Genomic DNA, 16,193 nt, shown 5'->3' with positions numbered 1-16,193 from the left:
AGGTGTGGAGAGTGACGGGAGATCGGGGTGTTTCTACAGAATACCAGGCACCCGGGAGTGAGTTAGAGACTGGAATCTTATCCAGGGGTTCTGGGGGGGGGGGGGTTTATATATGGAATAACAGATCCCCAGGAGTAAGTTACAAACTGCGATCTAATCCAGGGGTTTGGGGGTTTTATATATAGAATAACAGGTCCCTGGGAGCGGGTTACAGGCTGGGATCTAATCCAGGGGTTCGGGGGGTTTATATATAGAATAACAGGTCTCTGGGAGTGGGTTACAGACTGGGATCTAATCCAGGGGTTCGGGGGGTTTATATATAGAATAACAGGTCCCAGGAGTGGGTTACAGGCTGGGATCTAATCCAGGGCTTCGGGGGGTTTATATATAGAATAACAGGTCCCAGGGAGCGGGTTACAGGCTGGGATCTAATCCAGGGGTTCAGGGGTTTATATATAGAATAACAGATCCCTGGGAGTGGGTTACAGGCTGGGATCTAATCCAGGGGTTTGGGGGGTTTATATATAGAATAACAAATCCCTGGGAGTGGGTTACAGGCTGGGATCTGATCCAGGGGTTCAGGGGTTTATATATAGAATAACAGATCCCTGGGAGTGGGTTACAGGCTGGGATCTGATCCAGGGGTTTGGGGGGTTTATATATAGAATAACAGGTCCCAGGAGTGGGTTACAGGCTGGGATCTGATCCAGGGGTTTACAGGTGGAAAGCTGGATGCCCGAGGAAGATTACCATTGGGTGGAATTCACATGTCACTGGGTCAGAGCTCAGCTGCTCGGCTCTCCTGTGGAGGGAGTGAAGTTTGCTGTTGTTGGGGAGTTCACCGGATCAAGTTCAAGTTACTTTATTGTCATTCATCCTTGCTATAAAAACACGTGGCGGAACAAACTGTCGTTTCCCCCAGACTCACACAACAGAGGACATACATAGAACAGAAGACATACAATAAACGCAAACAAAAATCAAAAAATCGGAAAAAAAATCAGATGAAGGCAGCTGCCTCCAACCCTTTCATCTACTCAGGGCACACTGATAATGGGCATCAAAGCAGCTGGCCATTCAGCCCACTGGGTTCGACCTGGCCCTTTCTAACATGATGTAATCAGCCCCAGTGCTCTCCCCAAAACCCTGAACACTCTTTAACCATTTACCTCACTCCTTCTCGAATCTATTGTTACTGCCATTTTGAACAACACATTCCAGATCACAAATACTACATTCCTTCAGCATTACATCCCTCTCAGCCTGTCTTTTTTTCTGCCAGTTACCTTATATCTCTCCATTCTCTGTCCCCACTTTCTCTCTCTCTATCCCCCTCTCTCCATCTCTCTCTCTCTCTCCCCACTTTCTCTATCCCTCTCTCTCCACTCCCCCCCCCCCCTTTCCTCGGGTATCCAGCCCCTGTCACTGGAAGCAGTCTCTCCCTCTCCCCTTCTCCTTCTCTGCTGTGAGGGAAGTCTCACCTTCCCCACTCTCTCCACATAACTAAAGCCTTGCACCTCAGGCTCTGTGGTGGTAAATCACCAGGACATACTTGAACTTTGAGCGGACCCCCTGTAGTCTGTGTAAAATGAGTTTGAGCAGCGGGAGGTGAAGACAAATAAGGAGTTGGGGGAGGAGGGCTGGAGAGAGAATTTAACAAATGGCTGTAATTTTACCCAACTCTGCTGGGTAACATTGGCTTGGACACCCAGGGCCGATAATGATGACAGCACTGCCAGTTTCCTTGAGTAACTGTATGTGGTGAGGTTAAAACCCATGCCATGTAAGGGTCTTATGACTGCCAGCACGTCAAGAATTGTGCGAGAGGATTCAATCCCAAATCTACCCCGCCTTCCGTTTATTAAAGGCAAAATGCACCAGGTAATCTCACCCCTGGGATCAAAAATACCAGCATCTTTAGTTGGCAGAAACCTTACTCAGTGTTATATAGCGCAGGTCAGGCCTGTTAAAACTGGGAAGAGCATCGCACAGGATAAATCCAGCTGTTAGCTGAAGTAATGATTGGGGAGAGGAGGAATCAGTGCTGCCTTTCTGGCTGAGAGAGAAGGTGGGGATGGTGGGGGGATAGAGAGAGAGAGAGGGGGAGAGAGAGAGGGGGGGGAGAGAGAGGGGGGGAGGGGGAGAGAGGGGGAGAGGGGGAGGGGGGGAGGGGGGGGGAGGGGGGAGAGGGGGAGAGGGGGAGAGGGGGGAGAGGGGGGGAGGGGGGGAGGGGGGAGAGGGGGATAGAGGGGGGAGAGGGGGGGAGGGAGGGGGAGAGGGGGAGGGGGGGAGGGGGGGAGGGGGGGAGAGGGGGGGGAGGGGAGAGGGAGGGAGGGGGGGAGAGGGGGAGAGGGTGGGAGGGGGGAGGGGAGAGGGGGAGGGGGGAGGGGGGGAGAGGGGGAGTGGGAGGGGGGAGGGGAGAGGGGGTAGGGGGGGAGAGGGGGAGAGGGGGAGAGAGGGGGGAGAGGGAGGGAGGAGGGGAGAGGGGGGGAGGGGGGGAGAGGGGGAGAGGGGGAGAGAGGGGGAGAGAGAGAGGGAGGGGGGAGAGAGGGGGAGGGGGGAGGGAGGGGGAGAGGGGGAGGGGGGGAGAGGGGAGAGGGGGAGAGAGGGGAGAGAGAGAGGGGGAGGGGGGAGAGAGGGGGGAGAGGGGGAGGGGGGAGGGAGGGAGAGGGGGAGAGGGGGAGAGAGGGGGAGGGGGAGGGAGGGAGAGGGGGAGAGGGGGAGAGAGGGGGAGAGAGGGGGAGGGGGGGAGGGGGGGAGAGGGGGAGGGGGGAGGGGGAGGGAGGGGGAGAGGGGGAGAGGGGGAGGAGAGGGGGAGGGGGGAGAGGGGGAGAGAGAAAAATACCGATTAAATAAAGTGAGAGGGAGAGAAAGGGCCAGAGGTGCAGATGAAGAGAAATGGAGGGAGGGACAGAGATAAAAAGGGCAAATTGAGAGCAATGAAAGCAAAAGAGAAACTGAGTGAAAACGAGAGGAAATGATGAGGGAGGGAGGGTGAGGGAGGGAGGGAGGGAGGGAGGATGAGGGAGGGAGGATGAGGGAGGGAGGGTGAGGGAGGATGAGGGAGGGAGGGTGAGGGAGGGTGAGGGAGGGAGGGTGAGGGAGGGAGGGAGGGAGGGAGGATGAGGGAGGGAGGGTGAGGGAGGGAGGGTGAGGGAGGATGAGGGAGGGTGAGGGAGGGAGGGTGAGGGAGGGAGAGGGAGGGTGAGGGAGGGAGGGTGAGGGAGGGAGGGTGAGGGAGGGTGAGGGAGGATGAGGGAGGGAGGATGAGGGAGGGAGGGTGAGGGAGGGAGGGTGAGGGAGGGAGGGTGAGGGGGGAGGGTGAGGGGGGGAGGGTGAGGGAGGGAGGGTGAGGGAGGGTGAGGGAGGGAGGATGAGGGAGGGAGGGTGAGGGAGGGAGGGTGAGGGAGGGTGAGGGAGGGTGAGGGAGGGAGGGTGAGGGAGGGAGGGTGAGGGTGAGGGAGGGAGGGTGAGGGAGGGAGGGTGAGGGAGGGAGGGTGAGAGGTGAAGGAAGCAAACGAAAGGAGAGATAGAATGTAAGAGAAGAAGAGAAAAGTGGGAGGGTGGGGAGAGGGCAGGGTCCTGGGGCAGTTTGCTTTGCTCTCATTGTGGCTTGGGTTAGGTCCCCCCTGAGGAGCTGGGAAGTGAAGCGTCTCCCACAGAAACATTAACCCCTCTCCGTGCCCACAACCGGGGGCAGCCCTGGAGCCTCACAACCCGAACGTTTCTCAAGGATACTGGCTGAGTGACAAAAGTTGGCAGAATTATTTTGAGTTCGGGGGCCACTCAATTCCTCAAGACTTCCCAGATCAAGCAACTGAGAACTCCACCTATCTCTGTAACCTCCTCCAGGCCTACAGCTCTCTACAGCCCCAGCACACCGTCAACTCTGGTCTCTTCACCACCCTGTCTACATAGGTAGACAAGCTGGTGAAAAAGGCCTTTGGCACGTTGGCCTTCATCAGTCAGGGCACTGAGTACAGGAGTTGGGGTGTTATGTTGCAGTTGTATAGGTGTTGGTGAGGCCACATTTGGAATATTGTGTTCAGTTCTGGTCTCCCTGCTATAGGAAAGATGCCACTAAGCTGCAAAGAGTGCAGAGGAGATTTACGAGGATGTTGCCAGGACTTGAGGGACTGAGTTATGGAGACAGGTTGAGCAGGTTGGGACATTTTCCCACTGGACCATAGGAGAATGAGGGGTGATCTTATAGAGGTGTATAAAATCACGAGGGGCATAGATAGGGTGAATAAGCACAGTCTTTTCCCCAGGGTTGGGGAATGAAGAACTAGAGGGCACAGGTTTAAGGTTATAGGGGGGAGATTTAATAGGAACCTGAGGGGCAACTTTTTCACCCAAAGGGTGGTCAGTGTATGGAATGAGCTGCCAGAGGAAGTGGTTGAGGTGGGTACATTAACAACATTTAAAAGGTACTTGGACAGGTACATGGATAGGAAAGGTTTAGAGGGATATGGGCCAAACGTAAGCAAATGGGACTGGCTTAGATGGTAATCCTGGTCAGCACAGACCAGTTGGGCCGAAGGGCCTGTTTCCATGCCGTATCACTCTACGACTCTTGATCAGCCCTATTTCCATCACTCCCATCCTAGGTTCCAGAATTCCCTCTCTAACCTTTCTGCCTCTCTTCCCTCCTTCAAGCTTGCTCTAATAACTCCTTAAATAAAATTGGAGCACGTGAGAGGTACTCGGTAGGTCAGGAAGCATCTGTGGAGAGAGAAACTGAGGGGGTTAATGGGCCAGATCATTCTGGACACCTTCCACTGCTCAGACCTGCCTACTGGCACTAACTTGTCCACACACACACATATTTAAATCAGGAGCAGGGGTAGGTCACTCGCCCCTCAAGCCTGCTCTACAATTCAAGTCCATGGACTCCGTCTACACTTCCTGCTGCCTTGGGAAAGCAGCCAACATAATCAAAGACCCCAGCCACCCCGGTCATTCTCTCTTCTCCCCCCTCCCATCGGGCAGAAGATACAAAAGCCTGAAAGCACGTACCACCAGGCTCAAGGACAGCTTCTACCCCACTGTTATGGGACTATTGAACGGTCCCCTAGTACGATAAGATGGACTCTTGACCTTACAATCAACTCATAGCCCTTGCACCTTATTGTCTGCCTGCACTGCACTTTCTCTGTAACTTTATTCTGCATTCTGTTATTGTTTTTACTTGTACTACCTCAATGCACTGTGTAATGAAATGATCTGTATGGATGGTGGACCGTACCTCGGTACGTGTGACAATAATAAACAGATAAATAAATAAGGCTGTGGCTGAACACATTTCCACTTACTCCTGGTAACCTTTCACCTTCTTACTTAGCTCATCTACCTCTGCCTTAAAAACATCCAAAGACTCGCTTCCAATGCCTCCTGAGGAAGAGATTTCCAAAGACTCACCACTCTCTGAGTGAGTGAGATTCACCTCCTCTCTGTTTTACGTGGGTGACCCCTTATCTTACAATAGTAGCCCCCTTGTTCTGGATTCTCCCACATGGAAGCCACCTCTCCTCACCCCCCCTGTCAACACCCTCGGGGGTTTGCATGATCTCATTGTCGCCCCTCATTCCCCTAAACTCCAGCAGGTACGAGCCCAGCCTGTCCATCCTTCCCTCACAAGACCACCTGCCCATTCCATGTGTCAGTTCAGTAAGCCTTCTCTGAGTTACTTCTAAAGTATTAACAACATTAACAGAGATTTACAAGGATGCTGCCAGGACTCGAGGGACTGAGTTATAGGGAGTGGTTGGACAGGCTAGGACTTTATTCCTTAGAGCATAGGAGACCGACAGGTGATGTTATAGGGGTGTATAAAATCATGAGGGGCATAGACAGGGTGAATGCACTCAGTCTTTTTCCCAGGGTAGGGGGCATAGGTGAAAAACACGACGATGCTGGAGGAAGTCAGCAGATCAGGCAGCATCTGTGGAGAGAAACAGGCTGTCAATGTTTTGGGTCAGGCCCCTTCAGGTTCTTCAGGGCATAGGTTCAAGGTGAGAGGGGAAAGATTCAATAGAGACTTGAGGGGCAACTTTTTTACACAAAGGGTGGTATCTATGTGGAACGAGCCGCCAGAGGAAGTGGTTGAAGCAGCTACAATAACAACATTTAAAAGACAGTTGGACATGTACATGGATAGGAAAGGTTCTGAAGGTTACGGGCCAAACACTGGCAAATGGGACTGGCCTGGATGGGGCATCTTGGTTGGCACGGACCAGTTGGGCTGAAGGGTCTATTTCCGTGCTGTATAACTCTAAGACTCTATCCTTTCCTAAATAAGGAGACCGATACTATCTACAGTACAGCAGATGTGGTCTCACCAATGCTCGGTATCACTGAAGCACAACCTCCCTACTGTTTAACCATTTCCCCCAGCAATAAACAATCACTTTCTGTTAATTTTTCTAATAACCCAGATACCAGCCTTTAGTGGATTGAGCACAAGGGCACCCAGGTCCTGGGACAGGGTGCTAGCTGAGCCTGACCCTTGTACCCCTGATGCATCCTTATACCTAGAAAAACACAGGTTAGTTAGTTTAACATCGGTCATTGGGTTTGTGCCAGAAGCTGTTATTAAAGGTGGCATTTCGAAGGTAACCAGGCAAAAGCAATGTGGTTTTGTGAAAGAGAAGCCACATTTGACCCCCTTATTGGAGTTCATTGAAGAAGTGATGTGTGATACGTGCACCTGGGGCCCGGTAGATGTACTACACTTAGATTTCCAGAAGGCATTTGATAAGGCGATGCATCAAAGGTTGGAGTGGGAAATAACAGCTCAGGGTGCTGGAGGGAATGTGTTGGTGGGGAGGGAGGATGGGCGGACTGACAGGGTGGGCATAAGTTAGTGGAGACCCAGGAGATTGCAGGTGCTGGAATCTGGACCAAAGAACAAAATGCTGGAGGAGCTCAGCGGGTCAGGCAGCATCTGTGGCGGGAAACGAAGAGTCGACCCTTCAGCTGGACTGCAAGAATAGAGGTGAGACAGACATAAATCAGTCCTTTTCTGGTTGGCACCACAGGGATCGGTGCTGGGGCCTCTACTAACTACAGTTTACAGAGTCATACAGTCATAGAGTTAGATGGCACAGAAACAGGCCCTTTGGCCCAACTCATCCATGCCGACAAGGTGCCTACCTGAGCCAGTCCCATTTGCCCACATTTGGCCCATATCCCTCTAAACCTTTCCTATCCATGAGCCTGCCTGTGTCTTTTAAACACTGTAATTGTACCCGTCTTTACCACACTCTGGGTGAAAAACCCACCCCTCAGGTCCCTTGTAAATCTTTCCCCTCTCATCTTAAACCTGTGACCTCCAGTTTTGGACTCCCCTCACCTGGGAAAGGACTGTGACCATTCACCGTATGATTTTATCTACCTCTGTAAGGTCATACGGTCATATAAATGACTTGGATGAAGGCACTGAAGATATGCTTGCTAAATTTGCTGAGGACATAAAGACAGGTAGTGAGGAGGTTACGGAGGGATGTGGACAGGTTAGGTGAGTAAATGGCAGATGTGGGAAAATATGAAATTGTCCCATGTTGGCAGGAAAAATAAAGAAAGCAAATTATCTAAAAGTTTAGAGTTACAAAAGGAATCGGTGCCCTGGTGCACGATTCACAAAGGCTTGGGAAGTTTTCGAAATCTTATCATTTGTTGCTGGGGGAATTAGGGAGGTTTTGCTTCAGTTGTACAGGGTGCTGGTGAGACCACATCTGTGTTGGCTTCCTTGATGTAAGGAAGGAAGTTCTGATGCATTGGGAGTATTTCAGAGAAGGACTGATCCCTGGGATGGACAGGTTGTTTAATCAGGAAACGTTGGACAGGGTGGCCTTCGATCAGCCAGAGCTGAGAAGAGTGAGAGGGCAACATGTGAGATCCTGAGGGGTCTTGACAGGGTGGGTGTGGAGAGGGTGTTTTCTCTGGTGGCAGAATCTACGACCAGTAGGTCACTGTTTAAAAATGAGGGCTCATACATTTAAGATAGAGAGTAGGTGTTTTTGAGTCTTTGGAACTCTTCCTCAAAGAGTGTGGATGTAGAGTATTTGAACATTGTTAAGGCGGAGATGGGTACATACTTGATAAGCAAGTGGAGGAGGGAGGTCAGGGTTGGCAGGAATGAGGGTACCGTCAAAGCAGCAGTGGCCTTACTGAATGGCAGGGCAGGATTGAGGGGCCAAGTGGCCTACTCCTGCTCCTAATTCGAACGTTTGTACAAAATGACCATCCCTTCTCCCGTGAATAGATTGGTTCCCCCACTTCTTGTCTCACCTCTGTTAGAGCAGGTTCCAGGTTCTGAGGTTTTTATTCTGCCTTCCTTTCAGCATTTGGGAGTTAAACCTTTCCCCCTTGCTCCCTCCCCACAGATGCTGCCAGTTCCAGCACTGTCTGCATTTACCGCCGGCTCCTGGTCAACGTTGGCGGTGTGGTCCGTCACTGTTACTCACCCCGATCAGTCCTGCCAGCACTTCGATGGCCCCTGTGCCCACGGTGGTGTACTGGATATATGGTTCGGGAATGCCAGAGTGCTCGAATATGATGCTGGTGTAGAACCAAATCTGAAACGCAAACAGCTCCATCTGCAACTCAAACCATCCACGTTGACAGCTCACAAGGAACAGCCAGGGTGTCGTCTTCACACCTGCCTCCAGCTAGGGGAGCAGTGGGTGATAGTGTGCACCACCCTCCCCACACTCACCACCACACGCTACAACACTCCCTCACCACACCAGCTCGTGATCTAGACTCCAGCTTCCAGTGGAGGACCGAGGTTACCCCTTCTGCAGACACTGATTGACTCCTCCACAACAGCCTTCCCCACAGGCAGTGAGGTCCAGACCACCACACCTCTGGCCAAGGGTCTCGACCCAAAATGTTGACTGTCCATCTCTGAAGATGCTGTCTGACCCGCTGAGTTCCTTCAGCCTCTAGGTTTTGGCTCTTATCACCACTTTCTGTACATTTCCCTCACAATTACCCCCTTGTATCTATGATCCATCACTTCAAATTGGTGGCACTTGGTCCTTCAACCATCGACTAATGGACACACCTTCACTGTCTCCCCCCTCTCTAAACCCATCCTGACTTTGTCCGTCGATCACCTCCCAGTCTGTCGCCATTCCCACTCTCCCCTCCTCCCCTGGATCCACCTATCACTGGCCAGCTCTTGCCCCATCCCTTCCCCTCACATCTTGACACCGGCTCTCTCCCCTCAATCTTTCAGTCCAGATGAAGGGTCTTGACCCAAAACATCGACTGTCCATTTCCTTCCATAGGTGCTGTCTAACCCACTGAGTTCCTCCAGCGTCTTGTGTGTTGTTGACTTTGTCCACCTCTCTCAAACCTCCCCTCGACCTGCTTCACTCTGTGGAGAACAACCCCATCTTCTCCCATCCAACCCTGCAGCTGAGATCACTCGTGCCTGGAACCCTTCCAGTACATCCCTCCCCTACCCTCTCTGGGACCCTCACACCCTTCCTAAAGTGTGGTGATCAGAGTAGGATACAACACGCTGGTGTTTCCCACGTAACCTCCCTGTTCCTGGATTCTCTGCCTCCATTCATGAATCGCAGGATCCCATCGACCGAGGTCTCTGCCCCACTCACTGCGTCGATCCCGGATAGCTGCATGCCAATGTTGATCACCATGATGGAGGCCAGCTGCCAGCGCACAGAGTGATCGGTCAAGAGTTGCCAAACGGTGATGGTCTCCAGGGACGCCAAGGCTCGCTGCTCTTCCTGCATCTCCTCAATTTCTGCCTGAACGTTCATGCTTGACTTACTCCGGTACCACATCAGGGCTGGAGGGGCAACAATGGAGGAATCACATGACCTTTCAACGTCCCAGCTGGCCCGGTTGGTACACGGTCCATTCCTCCCCCCTCCTGTGGCCGGTGAGACTCCCACTGCACCTGGAGCCCCAGAAAACCACCGCTCGTGGTGGTTGGAGACATTGACCCAACACCAGGACTGCTCACCTTCACCTGGGGCCACATCTCAAGGGCATCAGGTGCTGGTCTGGACAGTGAAGCCTACATCCCGCACCAGAATGGAGGGGTGTTGCTGAGGTCAGGAAGTGGGGTAACTGCTGAAAGGGGCAGGAGAGGGAACATGGACTCAGTCATGGATCAGGGCTGCTGATGGTCCACAGTACCACAGCGATGGCTAGTTTAGGCTGCAGGATGTTGTAGTCCCACACAACAGGATAGAGGGGGCAAAGGTGGGTTGTTGTTACCTCAAAGACTCCTGGTGGTTGCCCTGGATACCTACATCTGCCACTGGTAGACTGGTGGGGACGAGGTCCAGTAGGTGACACCCTGGCGTGGGTCACTCACTACCTGCAGCAGACCCAGTCTGGCCAATCTGTCCTTCAGGACTCAGCCGGCTCAGTCAGTGGTGGTGCTACCAACCCACTCCTGGTGATGGACACTTAAGTCCCCACCCAGAGGACATTCTGTGGCCTTGCTACTCTCTGTGCTTCTTCCTGGTGACGGTGGACTTCAGGAAGCTGAAGTCAGGCTCTGCTTTGGTCGGAGTTTGAGGAGGTTTGGTATGTCACCAAAGGCTCTTGCAAACTTCTACAGATGTACGGTGGAGAGCATTCTGACTGGTTGCATCACCGCCTGGTACGGAGGCTCCAATGCGCAGGATCGCAAGAGGCTGCAGAGGGTTGTAGACTCAGCCAGCTCCATCACGGGCACAACCCTCCCCACCATCGAGGACATCTTCAAGAGGCGTTGCCTCAAGAAGGTGGCATCCATCACTAAGGACCCTCACCATCTGGTACATGCCCTCTTCTCATTACTGCCATCAGGGAGGAGGTACAGGAGCCTGAAGACCCACACTCAACGTTTCAGGAACAGCTTCTTCCCCTCCGCCATCAGATTGCTGAACGGTCCATGAACCCATGAACACTCCCTCATTATTCCTTTTTTTTTACACTATTTATTTATTTTGTAATTTATAGTAATTTTTATGTCTTTGCACTGTACTGCTGCCGCAAAACTACACATTTTACGTCATATAAGCAAGTCAGCGATAATAAAGCTGATCAGCAAGGAGCAGTGATTCATCAGCTGTGGGAGGATGAGGTGGGGATGAGGACAACGTCCCTTGCCCTTGTCTGACCTGAAGACTTGCTGAGGGATGGAGTCCCAGCATACACCCACCCACAACTGGTGGGACAGGACAGGACAAGACAGGACAGGAAGGTCAGGAGAGGGATGGTGATGGAGAGGCCTGGGACTTCAGCAGTTGCTGTCGTCTATAGGACCAGCTCTCCAGTCTGGCACAGACCCTCATATGTTCAGAACGTTGCCCCCAGACCTGGGTCACTGCTCTCACCCAGCTACATCCCTCTTTTGGTTTGCTGTGGTGTTTCTGATGCAGCTGAGGGTCTTGTTGGGTCAAATGCTGGAGGATGTGGAGTCACGCATGTGCCAGACCAGGTGAGGGCAGCAGATTCCCATCCCTGAAGGAGGTTACCAAACCTGATGGGTTTTTGTGAAAATTCAGAGGTTTCATCACCTGCAGGTGAGGCTTTTTTAAGAAGTCCAGGTTGTTTTTGTTGAATTTATATTGTCTCACTGCTGTGGTGGGATTCGAACACAGGTCTCTGGGCTACTCATTCAGCAACATCAGAATTAGCCTCAGAGCACATAAAGAGCAAACCAATTTAAATGTAAGATAAATGTGAGGTAACACCTTTTGGGAAAAAAGTCAGGGTAATAAACATAAGCTCCAAATGGGTTTAAGAGGCAAAGGGCCTTGGAAGGAGAAACGCAGCGACCCAGGTTAAAAATGCCCAAAATCCAGATGCAATGGCTCTGCCCAAGACTGCAAGAAACTGCAGAGAGTTGTGGACACAGCCCAGTCCGTCACACAAACCAGCCTCCCCTCCACTGACTCTGTCTACACTTCCCGCTGCCTCGGGAAAGTAGCCGACATAATCAAGGACCCTTCCAACCCCGAACATTCTCTCTTTTCCCCCCTCCCATTGGGCAGAAGATACAAAAGCTTGAGAACACGCACCACCAGGCTCAAGGACAGCTTCTATCCCGCTGTTATCAGACTCTTGAGTGGACTTCTCATACACTAAAGATGAACTCTTGATCTCCCAATCTACCTCGTCGTGGCCCTTGCACTTTATTTGTCTACCTGCACTGCACTTTCTCTGTAACCGTGACACTATATTCTGCATTCCGTTTTCTTTTTACTACCTTGATGTCCTTATGTATGGAATGATCTGTCCGGATGGTATGCAAACAAAAGCTTCTCATGGTATCTCGGTATATGTGACGATAATAAACCAGTTCCAATACTAATAAAGCACCAAGGTTGATTTGAAGAACAAAAAGTGGCGAGGTCAGGCTGCAGTAGTGCTGAGACTTGGCAGGACTGTACCTGGACCAATGTGCACAGTTCCATTCTGTAACAGGACACTGAGGGAGTACAAAACGAGAGGTACAAGGGTGATAGCAGATCTACGAAGTTCCAGCGGGTGGGGGGAGGCTGGGAAGAGTGAGGGGAAGCTCACCATTAATAAAGACAGTTGATATCCTGCAATGGGGAGTTCAGGAGAGACTACTCTCCTCAGAGACTAAGGGTGAGACACGTCCCACAGGGAGAGGCAGCAGAGAGTGTTTTAAGGGAAAGGTGGATGGGGGTAGGTGGGCAAGGAACTTGAATCGGGAACAGGAGCTCACAGCTGAGGACCCTATGTAATGTTTTTGTGCAGTGCACTCAGTGTCCATTTTCCTTACAATATAGGAGGCCATTCAGCCCATTGAGTGCCTGCAATTCTACCATCCATCTACACACACACACACTAGGGGACAATTTACAGCGGCCAATTAACCCATCGACCCTGCATGTCTTTGGAACGTGGGAGGAAACTGGAGCACCCGGGGGAAACCCGGAAACCCACGCAGTCAGAGGGAGAACGTGCAAAGTCCACACAGACAGCGTGGGAGGTGGGAATTAAACCCACGTCTCTGGAGTGGTGAGGCAGCAGCACTACCCGCTGTGCCACCGTGCTCCGCAGACTCCACGTGTCAATGGAACGGAATACTGCAGGCAGAATTCCCAGCCGGGGTTGAATTTCTAGATAGTTCTCTCTGAAAAGTCACGAAGATCTGAGGCGCTTCAGAACCGGAGGATGCCCTCCCACGTTCGAGGAGCAGCCTGCTACCATCTCACTCCGTGCCCTCCCTCCCTCACCTCCTCTCTCCCTCGAGCCTCCCTCCCGCTTTTTCCCCCTCCTTTCACCGGCTTCACACCTTTGACTGTGGCTGTGTGGTCCTCCTTCTGAATCATCAGGTACCGGGGACTCTCCGGGAACCACGGCAGGAAGAAGAGTTCGACCAGGGCAGGCACCACGACCAGCGAGAGCAGCAGGGGCCAGTGCTGCTCCTGCAATCAGACACAGGCACACAGGTCAAACCAGAGGGAGAGAGGGAGGGGGGGAGAGAGGGGGAGAGAGGGAGGGGGAGAGAGGGAGGGGGAGAGGGGGGAGAGGGGGGAGAGAGGGGGGGAGAGAGGGGGGGAGAGAGGGAGGGGGGAGAGAGGGGGAGAGGGGGAGAGAGGGAGAGGGGGAGAGAGGGAGGGGGGAGAGAGGGAGGGGGAGAGAGGGGGAGAGAGGGAGAGGGGGAGAGAGGGAGGGGGAGAGAGGGAGGGGGGATGGGGGAAAGAGGGGGAGAAGGGAGAGAGGTGGAGAGCGAGTGGGGGGAGAGGGTGTGGGGGGAGAGGGGAGAGAGGGGGTGAGACAGGGGGGAGAGAAGGGGGAGAGACAGGGGAGGGGGGGAGTGTGAGAAAAAGAGAGTGTGAGAGAGATGGGGAGGGAGGGGGAGAGAGAAAGGGGGGAGAGGGAGGAAGGTTGGGAAGGCGAGAGGGGGAGAAACATTGTGGAGAGAGACCGAAAGAATAGATAGAGGAAAGAATAGTAAAAGAATATAAAGAGAAAGACTAAAAAAAACAAAGGAAGTAATAGAAACGCCAGAAAGAGAGAAAACGATGAAAGGGAAGAGTAGAAGCAAAATCCTGCAGAGGCTGGAAATCTGAAATAAATACAGAGAATGTGGGTGGCAGGTCAGGAAGCAGCAGGGAGAGAGGCGGACGTGCAGCCCGGTGAGATGTCAACAGAGCAGGAAAACCGACCGGTTCATGGGGAGATGGGGCGGGGGGGAGGGTGGTGGAGTGATGAGATCTTGGGAACATGCAACAGGGTACCTGTTGGTGTAGCACAACAATACCTTGCATTTATGTAGCACCTTTAATGCAGCAAATCTTTCCAGGAGTTTCTGAAACGAAACCCCAGCCACACAACAGCACACTGGAGCCTGTGAGGGAAAGGTCAGCCACAGAGCTGGCGTGTAAGCAGAACGAAGGGCCTGTTCCTGTGCTACATTTTGTGACACCAGAGGTACTTGGGACTGGGATGGGGTGGGATTACACTGTGCAGTGACTGAGTCCTGCCCAGTTATTGGACTGTGAATGTGAGTGAATGCAGATGCCTTCAACCAACCTTGGGTTACTTCACTCCGCATTTCTCAGGACCTGGCCATTGCCTGCAAGACCAGCATTTATTGCCCATCCTTAACTGCCCCGGATCAGGTGGGGATGAGCTGCCTTCCTGAACCGCTGCAGTCCTTCTGGAGAAGGAGCTCCCATGGTGCTGATGGGGTTTGGACCCAGTGAGGGTGAAGGAACAGCGACATGTTTCCAAGTCAGGACGGTGTGTGACTCGGAGAGAACCTGCAGGTAATGGTGTTCTCCTGCTCCTGCTCTTGTCCTTGTTGGCTAAGGTTGGGGTTTGGGAGGTGCTGTCGGAGTAGCCTGGGCGAGTAACTGTGGTGCGTTTTGTAGACGGTGCACACTGCGGCCACTGTGCGCCGGTGGTGGAGGGAGGGAGTGTTTAGGGAGGTGGGCGGGGAGCCAATCGAGCGGCTGCTTTGTCCTGGACGGCGTCGGGCTTTCTGAGAGTTTTTGGAGCTTCACTCCCCTGGGCAGTGGAGAGTGTTCCATACATTCCTGACTTGTGCCTTGCAGATGGTGGGAGGGCCTTGGGGTGTCAGGGGATGAGTCACTCACCGCAGGATCCCCAGCTCTTCAGGAGCCCTCTACAGAGGGATCTGGCTGGGCTCTGGTATTCAGAGGATACTTCAGGACCCAAGGCCCCACCAACAGAGCAAGAGAGCAGATTGCGTACCTTCCCCATCACCTCCTGCAGGCCCAACACCTGTGCAGCAAACACTCCCAGGCAGATGAAGATGGTGGGGATTAAGCCCAAGAACCCCCGCAGATTTTTGGGGGCGATTTCCCCCAAGTACATTGGGACAACACTGAGTGAGATACCTGGAGACAGAGAGAGGCCATTAGGTTCCAACAGGGCTGGTGTCCCCGTCCCAACCCCGCTGTGTTCGCTTTCTCCCATTCCGGAACCTTCCCTCACCCACAGTGCAGCACCCTTGACCTTCTCCTTCCTCCCATCCCTCACTGGATCCCCTCTGGGACCACCTCTCCCTTCCATCACTCTCCCCTGGTGTCCATCTCTCCAATTCAAACATTCTCCCCATTATCTACCTTCCTCTTCTCTCTCACTGTCCTGTCTGCTCGCGTTTGTTTTATAATACGGGTTTATTCAGCTGAAAGCACTACAAAAAGACATAGTCAAAAATTACAGCAACTATCACAAGAATCACTTTAACAAAAGGAACTACACAGATGTATAACTACAGCAGATTCAAACTAAACTCTGGCAAAACACGCCACTTCAAATCAAAATACCGTTCACACCGTCCATGACACACGTGATCCCCTGGTGGGGGGGGGGGGGGGGAAGTGGGGCCCACCGATCGTGGAATTCTCCCAGGGTGCCTGCGGGAGGGGGGCAAGGAGGGCTAAGGATATCCTGGTAAACTTGCCCCTGGGGCTAGCTAAGGTGGCTATTCGCGGGTCCTGGAAGCAGGTAGCGGAAGGTGCTGCCCGGGCGGACTGCCTCGAGATGTTCCGGGGTTATGTCCGTGCCCAGGTAGCTGTGGAGACGGAATATGCGGTGTCTATGGGTACCATGGAGGTTTTCTGGGACCATTGGGCACCACGGGGGATGTGCCATCCTTGGTAGGGATGGGGATATTTTAATTTAGTTTAGTTGTGTTAGTGACTGTGTTTAGTCAA

At 52.9% G+C, this 16,193-nt stretch overlaps 1 protein-coding gene across 1 annotated transcript in view; it reads right to left on the bottom strand.

Annotated features, from left to right (window-relative positions):
- Positions 1-16,193, bottom strand: part of LOC127576863 (solute carrier family 2, facilitated glucose transporter member 5-like) — a 48,562-nt gene that overhangs the window by 14,917 nt on the left and 17,452 nt on the right. Inside the window, exons 5-8 of the mRNA XM_052027668.1 lie at positions 15,226-15,371; positions 13,298-13,430; positions 9,627-9,820; positions 8,469-8,579 (exon numbers count right to left, since the gene is read on the bottom strand). Of these exons, the coding sequence (XP_051883628.1) occupies positions 8,469-8,579; positions 9,627-9,820; positions 13,298-13,430; positions 15,226-15,371 (584 nt within the window). The remainder of the gene's footprint in view (positions 1-8,468; positions 8,580-9,626; positions 9,821-13,297; positions 13,431-15,225; positions 15,372-16,193) is intronic.

Source organism: Pristis pectinata, chromosome 12 (genome assembly GCF_009764475.1).
Source record: "Pristis pectinata isolate sPriPec2 chromosome 12, sPriPec2.1.pri, whole genome shotgun sequence".
Taxonomy (NCBI): domain Eukaryota; kingdom Metazoa; phylum Chordata; class Chondrichthyes; order Rhinopristiformes; family Pristidae; genus Pristis; species Pristis pectinata.
This window is presented reverse-complemented; position numbering and strand designations above follow the sequence as displayed.